This window comes from Pimephales promelas, chromosome 5 (assembly GCF_988280905.1).
Source record: "Pimephales promelas chromosome 5, fPimPro1.hap1.1, whole genome shotgun sequence".
Taxonomy (NCBI): domain Eukaryota; kingdom Metazoa; phylum Chordata; class Actinopteri; order Cypriniformes; family Leuciscidae; genus Pimephales; species Pimephales promelas.
The window spans coordinates 43,094,170-43,103,283 of NC_142773.1; the positions used below are offsets into that span (position 1 = coordinate 43,094,170).

Genomic DNA, 9,114 nt, shown 5'->3' on the forward strand with positions numbered 1-9,114 from the left:
AAGGATTTAACTTGACACGGAGAAAGAAGAGTACAGATATCATACACTAACAACGTCTAATTCACTTTCATAGTCTAATAATAGGCTAAACAAAAATATATTTTTTTAAATAATAGTGTATAATTCATAAATCTGTCTGTGATGTGCTTATAGCGCCATCTAGTGATCACACACGAGATGAAGAGTGTGTGTCGCCATCTGTTCATAAAGACATGAAGCTAATTACACTAATCTTAATCTGAAGATATATTTTGGATAAAAGTATATTAATTCTTTCTAATATCAAATTATATGAATGTCTGTGTGAGTTTAAAATATTTCTCTATGAAAAGAATGACATCCAAGGATCGATCGGGAATAATACAAAATAATAATAATAAGGATATTTGGCTAGATATATTCCTGACGGGATTCAATAATTCACATCACGTGTTTACAGTCACGTTATCAGGTCTTTTATGGATTGCTATAAACATTTCACAAAAACATGTGCTATTTGAGCCTTTACGGTTAAAATGCACAATTCCCGGATTCTGGAAGCAGAGCGGAATGTCAGACTGTGTTTACTGATATTGATGAGCTCGTTTCTTTTAATTCAATAGAATCAGTGTGAAATACAAACATCAGAGCAACAGAGGCGCTTTTGTTTTAAATTGTCAAATAAAAGACATTGTAAATGAACAATCATTTTTTATGCAACTTTTCCCGCCTGTGTAACTAAAATAAATGCAAGAAGGTTTATGGCACTTTTGCATTTAAATGTATTTGGGTGATTGTGAATGCTATCAGTAGCCTATTTTGTTCGCAAAAATGAACAATTTAAAGCAGGTATGTAGAGAAAATCTTCCATTATTATTATGACATTATAAAAATATGTCTTACGATCAGTCAACAATAAACCCGAGGAGATGCACACTTGTACATGCATCATTTAGGCCTATTTTCAGACTAAATTTGAGTTTTGTAGTCTCACGACAGGACCTCAGCTGTTGTTATTAATGATGTGAAAATATGGAGCGACTGCGAAATAAACGAGTTTCTCATGTTTTCTCACGAACTTCCGTTAAATCTGGCCTTGATCACAGAATACAGTAATGAGAGACAGGAGAGAAAGATGTACGTGTTTATACATGTATAATATTCATGCAAAAACAATATTTCCGTCAGATATTTAAAATGATTGTAGGCCTAATCACAGTTTGTATTTTGCTCCATATTTTTTTAATCCATGTAATAAAAAAGGCCCTTTAAAAGAAATGTAACCTTTATATTTGCAGCAAAGCTGACATTTCTGTTCTACGAATAAATTGATTAAATGTTAACTATTTTATATTTATATAAGGTTTTAAATTGTTTAATCTTGTGTTATTTCCACATATATGATTTAAAAAACAGTAAAGATAGTTTTATGGGATTTAATTATTACTTTTCCATTCACATTTATTTGTAGCGGTTTTCACAATCGTACAAAGCATGCAGCTTTACAGAAAATGCATTATAATTACAATTTAGACTGATCTGTTATCAGAGGTGACCGTGTCCAAGTTATGTATTTCAGAAATTTAATAATTTCGACATAGGCTATGTATGGTAGCCTAGGCTATGAAATGGCAGCTGATAGACTACAATGAAATGCAGGACCATCATCGAATATAAAACAGCCTATGTTTAAATAGATGGATATTTTACATGAATATAAAAATAACATGGGCTATAATAATTGATGAGAAATGATTTTTCGAAACGAAAAAAAATAAATAAATCGCCGAATTCGAATCGTTTTCAGTAAACCAAAAAGAAATATGGTTTTATTCTTCTTTGCAAAAGAAAACCATAAACGTTGTTTTTCACCGAACGGAAATTAAGCAAGAACGGAAGTCTTTAAAAATCACATAAATGGTGGTTTAATACTGTAATTACTCCATTCTTCTCAAAAGCAGGAATATCACAGTAAATTATGCTAAAATGCAGGGTTGTTTCAACGGTCAAATATGGACAAACCCAACCGTTGGGTTTAAAATCTTAATTTAAAAAAAAAAAAAATCAGTTTTACCACATTTGACCGTTGAAACAACCCTGCGTTTTTTGTTTTTAGAACCTAATAATCGTAATCATGTTTTTTTTGTAAGCGCGTGAAATAACAGACCCCTCTAACATCTTGCAAATAGCTACATCAACATTTTAATCAAAACAGTTTATTGAAAGCATAGAAAATAAGTGCTGGCTTGACAATTCAAAACGTAAAAATCACAATGGTCCCAAAACAATCATGTAAATGGGCTATTCTCATTGTCCACAAACAAAGTAATTTTCGATTTTTATGATTTTTTTCGCCGTTTTATCCTGATGTCGACAATCAAAACTACTTATTTATAATATTAAAAAAAAATGATCCATGCTGTCCAGGTAGCCTAGTGTTGGTTTGTTCTTCAGCAACAAAAAGTTACCCTGTTTACCTCAGATGATCGACCGAATTCGAAGTCCCTCGAATGACGTGTGATTCGGTTCAAATGTCAATCCGCGAATGTAACGTGGAGTTTTTGGCGTCGTGGTCCCAGTACGAGTAGAGCTCGGTCGGCTGCCGGGAGCAGGTGAACTGCAGGGCCGCCGCGCTGTTGGACGGAACCGGCGAGGGCTGTTGCTGCTGCTGGGCCTGATGGTGTTGCTGGTGGTACGAGTTCATCATGTTCGGAAGACCCATGGCTTGCATTCGGCTATAGGGGTTGTAGGATGGGGCCGTTAGTCCTTTCATGGCCCCCATGTTCCCGTTGCTCATCTGGCAGGACCCGTAGCTCATCGGTGGCGGAGGCTGAGCGAGCGGCCAGGTGTTGTTCATGAAGCCGGACTGGAGGTATTTTGGGGCGGATAGGTAGTTTCCGTATCCGTCGCCTCCGAAGAGAGACTTCCCCGGTTGGAAGTGAGCCACCGGCGGTCTAAATGGGCGCTTCATGCGCCTCCGGCGCCGGTAGTTCCCCTTCTCGAACATGTCCTCGCAAGCCGGGTCGAGGGTCCAGTAGTTCCCCTTGCGCTCGCCGCCACCCTCCCGGGGAACTTTAATAAAACACTCGTTGAGACTCAAGTTGTGTCGGATACTGTTCTGCCATCCCTTCTTGTTCTTCTCATAGAAGGGGAACTTGGTAATGATGTACTGGTAGATCCCGGAGAGGGTTAGTCTTTTCTCCGAGCTCTCCCGGATGGCCATCGCGATCAGAGCCACGTACGAGTACGGAGGCTTCTGGGACGGGTCCGCTTTCGGGTCGGAACTCGGGTCTGACTGGACCGGCTCGTCCTTCGCGAATTCTTCCTTCTTCACCGCGTTGGTGTCGTGGACCATCAAAGCCATTGCGTCATCATCCAAGCTATGGTAAGATGCCATTGCTTCAAAAACATAAGCAAACAAAACATCAAAACAAACACTTCACGCTAAAAATAAAGGTGTTTTATTGGCATCGGATGGTTCCGTGAAGAACCTTCACTCTAAAGACGCGCGGTCGTTTCAACGGTCAAATATGGACAAACTTAACGGTTTGATTTTTCTAAATTTAAATTTTAAACCAACGGTTTGGTTTGTCCATAATTTGACCGTTGAAACAATCCAGGTTTTTTTAGAGTGTGTAGCGAACCGCTTTATTTTAGATAACGGTTTTTTAGATTATTAAAATGTTTTAGGAAACTAAACTGATCGCTAATGATTCTTTGGGTTACCAAAAAACGCATTGCTGCGGAAACTCATTTTTAAGAGGGCATGAGATGGTTGAGACGGGACGTACCTGATTTTAGCTCTTTTGGATGATTTGTTCATGCATCAGGTCACCGCAGATCCATAAATGATGACAGAAACTCTTAAATATTGTCCGTGTCGGATGAAATCAGAGCTCCTCGGGTTTTGCTGTGATAGACTCGGGATCTCAGTGTGGTTTAAGCTCGAAGGCTCTTCTGGAAGATCCTGAAACTTGTTTTTTTCTGCCCCTCGTGAAATGCGAAACTCTAGTGTCGTCAGGCTCGCGCTGATCTCTCGTCATATTCCGCTTTCGTCACGTCTCTCTCATCGCTTAACACACACCGATGCGTTTTACACAAGAATAACACCTTTATTATTCATACAGTATATTTATAACTAAATGAGATGCTCTTTAAAAATATTGATATTATTTTACTTATGAGATTAGATTTAGGCTACCAGTATGCTACTAAATAATATATATATATATATATATATATATATATATATATATATATATATATATATATATATATATATATATATATATATATATATATATATTTGGTTTAAGGTCTTTGTATAGGCAATTTATTTGACACTATTTTATGCATAATAATTTAATCCGCCTTTATTTCGACACTGAGTCTACATATTTATCTCCAAGCCCATTTAATTCCTTAATAAAAGATCAACAAACATTTGAAAAAAAAAAAAAAAGAAATACAGTATATTTTATAAATGCATTATTATAAAATATTAGGTAACACTTTATTTTAGAGTGTCCTTGTTATATAAGTTACATGTACAAGTAATAACAGTAAATTATGCATAATTACACACAACTAACCCTCAACCAAACCCTAATCCTATAGGATGTAGTTAATTAATATCACTCAGTACTTAAATATATAATTAAACTGTAACAAATACACCTTAAAATAAAGTGTAACCAAATAAAGTGACACCTTAAAATAAGTGTATTATCCAAAAAGAACAATATCCTTCAGCTTTGTTGTACATATTTTTTATGCATTATTATATGTGTTTATTTCTAATTCATATATAGCTGCAGATTTTGATTTCTAAGCCCAGTCTGCTCTCTCTCTCTCTCTCTCTCTCTCTCACACACACACACACACAGGTGTAACAGCTGTGTGTTCTGTATGTCATCAGCATCTATCAGCTCCTTCACGCCTCTGAAACTTTACAGAGAACGAAACATTTCTTTTGTTTTTTAATGGAAACTGCGCTAGAGATCTGTCGAGCTGCTTGCGTGTAGTTTACTTGCATTTTTTATGACAGCCTTAATTAATTGATTTTTAATAAAACACAAATTAATGAAATAAATGTACTTGCTCAATAGACACTATAATTAATGTATTAATACTTTTTCAGACTCAGTATTTGGTTATACAGTAACTATATTATATATGATGTATATACGATGTTATTTATATTTACTTTACAGACATGCATGCAAAGCAAACCAGTATTAAGCTATTAGACCATCTCAAACACAGCAATATAGGCATTTTTATTGTATCAGATGCTGAAAGCAATCCAGCAGGCTTCTATTTTAAATAGACTAAAGCACATTTAAGGGAAAACTTACCAAACTTCCTGCCAAGCTCTTTGAAAGGAGGATGTTTATGGTTCAAAGTGCAAGAATGCAGATGGACTGAAGCTCCGGGTCAGTGGGACACCGCAGACCTGATGAACATCAGAACCGCACAACATCATCATCTCGCACTGTTTCAGTGTGGAGAGAAATTTGTTCAAGGTGTTTCGAGCTTCAAAACAAATGGGTTTCAATGACGGTTCCGGACTTGCTGAGCATGTAGGAGTCACGAAGGCATCTTTACTGCTAAATATGAGCGTTTAATAAAATAAAATAAAAAGAGAAAAAAAAGTCACTTAAATGAAACATTTCTTAAAATAAAAGTTCCCTATAGAACCAAAAAAAAAGAGCTTTACATCCTGGAAGCGGTGGAGATCTTAAATCTTATTGTATGCAATAATGGTTTCATAATGCCATAGATATCTAAAGAGGGATTTGTTTTAGAGAACAGTTCTTAAAAGTTTAGTAGTGTGAAGATTTTTATAATCTAAAGAATCTTTTTTCACTTAAAAGAACCTTGGAAAGGTTCCATGGATGTTAAAGGTTCTTCACAGAACCATAACTGTCGAAAAAGGTTCTTTTATTTTACTGATGATTCAAAGAGCACTCTTGAAATAAAGGTTCTTTTTTTTACACTTATGGTTCCGTGAAGAACCTTTAACATCCATGGAACCTTTCTTAGTGTGAAGAACTATTGAATAATCAAAATGACCTTTTTTTTTTTTTTTACTATAGAATATATAAGGTTCCATGGATGTTAAATGTTATTCATGGAACTATTAACTGTCAAAAAAGGTTCTTTATTGGCATTTGTGGTTCCATATAAAACCTTTAACATCCTTGAAAATTTTCGGAGGTTCTTTAATAATAATAATAATAAAAGGTTATTTTAATGATTTAAATGTTCCTCACACTAAGAAAGGTTCCCTGGATGTTAAAATGTTATAACTGTCAAAAAATAACCTTTATTTTTTATGTATACTGATGATTTAAAGAGAACTCCTAAAATACAGATTATTTTTTCGACAGTTATGGTTCCATGAAGAACCTTTAACATCCATAGAACCTTTCAGAGGTTCTTGGGGTTCTTCCAATTATTTAATTGTTCTTTACACTAAGAAAGTTCCATGGATGTTAAAGGTTCTTCATGGAACCATAACTATCAAAAAAGGTTCTTTATTGGCATTTATGGTTCCCATAAAAAAACAAACATTAACATCCATTGAACCTTTCAGAGGTTCTTTGCGAAATAAAAAAAGGTTATTGCAATCATTTTAATGTTCTTCACACTAAGAAAGGTTCCATGGATATTAAAGGTTCTTTACAGAACCATAACTGTCAAAAATAACCTTTATTTTTTTAAGAGTGTACTGATGATTTAAACACCAATCTTGAAATAAAGGTTCTTTATTGGCTTTTATGGTTCCATGAAGAACCTTTAACATTTCCTATGTTCTTTAGTGAAAAAAGGGTTCTTTCGATAATTTAATTGTTTTCACACTAAGAAATGTTGCCTGGATGTTAAAGGTTCTTCACAGAACCATAATTGTCAAAAAAATAACCTTTATTTTTTAAAGAGTGTACTGATTTAAAGAGCACTCTTAAAATAAAGGTTTCTTTTTGACCTTAATGGTTCATGAAGAACCTTTAACATCCATGGAACCTTTCCGATGTTCTTTAGTTCTTCTTTATGTTCTTCACACCAAGAAAGGTTCCCTGCCTGTTAAAGGTTCTTCATGGAACCATAAGTGTCAAAAGAGAACCTTTATTTTTTAAGTGTACTGATGATTTAAAGAGCACTCTTAAAATAAAAGTTCTTTTTTGACAGTTATGGTTCCACGAAGAACCTTTAACATGGACACTGTACCATGTTAAAGGCCACGGGAGAGGATTTATGAATGGCGCTGAGTAGATCACATGATAATGACAACATGGCGAATGTAGTACGTCTGGATTACATTCATACACACATTCATACTCTATAGACGGAACCTTTTTTAGCAGTCAGTCATTAATAATTACATAAGAGAGAGTATACGTGATTAGGGACGCAGCCCATGTTTCTCTTTTTAACTGGAGGCTTGACCTGCCGGGGCATTAGTGTGGGGTGGGGGGCTTCCTCACTTTGTAAATCCCAGGATTGACCTCTGCCTTAAATTACAAAGCCCATAGAGCGCTCGGCTCTTCCTGGAGGTGCTCAGGGTTTCTGTTTTAAGAGCGGAGAACGTGTTTTCCTTTCTTATCAGCCGGAGGAAGCGTATGGGAAGCTCTAAGCCATTCTCCCGACAACCCGCCTGTCAAATTATTATAATGCATTACACTGCACTGGCACACATTAAACTGTGATTAAAACGCACGCCGATATGAATGTTTGATAATTCAATAATTAAATACAGATCAAAGAGTGTTACTGATTGAGGATTGTGTTTGTTATGAGCATTGGTGTTCTTGACTCAATTGTAAAGATCTTTTTATTCCAAAAGATTCTATGTGAAACCCTAGTGTTCTTTTCTCAATTTTGATAAACTCTTCTTGCTAAAAAGGTTCTATATAGAACCCCTGAGTTCATTTTGATGAGCAATTTATGCTAAAAAGGTTCCATGTGAAACCCTAGTGTTCTTGACTCAATTTAAGGAACCCTTTATGCTAAAAATTCTCTATCTGAAACCCTAGTGTTCTTGAGTAAATTATGATGAACACTTTATGCAAAAAAGGTTCTATATAGAACCCTAGTGTTCTTGAGTAAATTATGATGAACACTTTATGCTAAAAAGGTTCTATATAGAACCCTAGTGTTCTTGAGTAAATTTTGATGAACACTTTATGCTAAAAAGGTTCTATGTGAAACCCTAGTGTTCTTGACTCAATTTAAGGAACCCTTTATGCTAAAAAATCTCTATTTGAAACCCTAGTGTTCTTGACTCAATTTTGATGAAAATCTTAAGCTAAAAAGCTTCTATATAGAACTCAATTTTAAAGAGCTTTTAACAACAAAAAAGTTCTATATATAACTCTAGGTTCTTGATTCAGTTTGAACAAAACCTTAAAGCCAAAATGGTTCTATATAGAACTTGAAATTACTTTTTATGCCAAAAAGGTTTTATAAGGAACCCCAGTGTTCTTGACTCAATTTTAAAGAACCCCTTTTATGCCAAAATGTTCTGAACTCTAGTGTTCTTGACTGAATTTTAAATAATTGTTTATGCCAAAATGGTCCTATATAGAACTCAAGTGTTCCTGACTCCTGACATTTTAAAGATATATTTATGATAAAAAGGTTCTATATAGAACCCTAGTGTTCTTTGGATTGATTTTTAGGAACCCTTTATGCAAAAAAAGTTCTATATAAGAAGAAATGTCCTAAAAGACTGCATAATACATTCATATTTATCAGATTATTTGTTTTTTCTTAATTAAAACTAAATGCATAAAATGATTCCATGATCTAAAAGGTTCTTTTCAAGAAGCGCCTGACAGAACCATTTAAGGTTCCACTTAGAACCCTTTCTTATAGTGGTTAGTATTAGTTAATGACTGCTTTGAGATGGTAACTTCTATCTGATATATCTGTCATTGATCATTAACGTGAACTGACTTTAACAAATTAACAGCTGACAAACTTTTAATATGTTATTATAGGAATTTCTAACGTAAATACGTAATAGGAATTTTTAATGTAAATGTTATTTTTAATTTCAATTTCAACACCAGGATGCATTTTTGAAAAAATAGATCAATTGAAGTGCTAATATGCAATTTTTAATTGAAAAAT

General features: G+C 34.6%; 1 protein-coding gene across 2 annotated transcripts in view; it reads right to left on the minus strand.

Annotated features, from left to right (window-relative positions):
* Nucleotides 1–2,179: 2,179 nt before the first annotated feature.
* The window catches only part of foxl2b (forkhead box L2b), a 16,617-nt gene continuing 9,682 nt past the window's right edge, over nt 2,180–9,114 (minus strand). Inside the window, exons 4-6 of one of the 2 annotated variants that reach the window (XM_039661080.2) lie at nt 5,337–5,434; nt 3,771–4,051; nt 2,180–3,378 (exon numbers count right to left, since the gene is read on the minus strand). In XM_039661080.2, coding sequence (XP_039517014.1) covers nt 2,507–3,376 — 870 coding nt within the window. In that variant the 5' untranslated portion in view covers nt 3,377–3,378; nt 3,771–4,051; nt 5,337–5,434 and the 3' untranslated portion in view covers nt 2,180–2,506. The remainder of the gene's footprint in view (nt 3,379–3,770; nt 4,052–5,336; nt 5,435–9,114) is intronic. The other variant, XM_089131610.1, reaches the window with a different exon arrangement.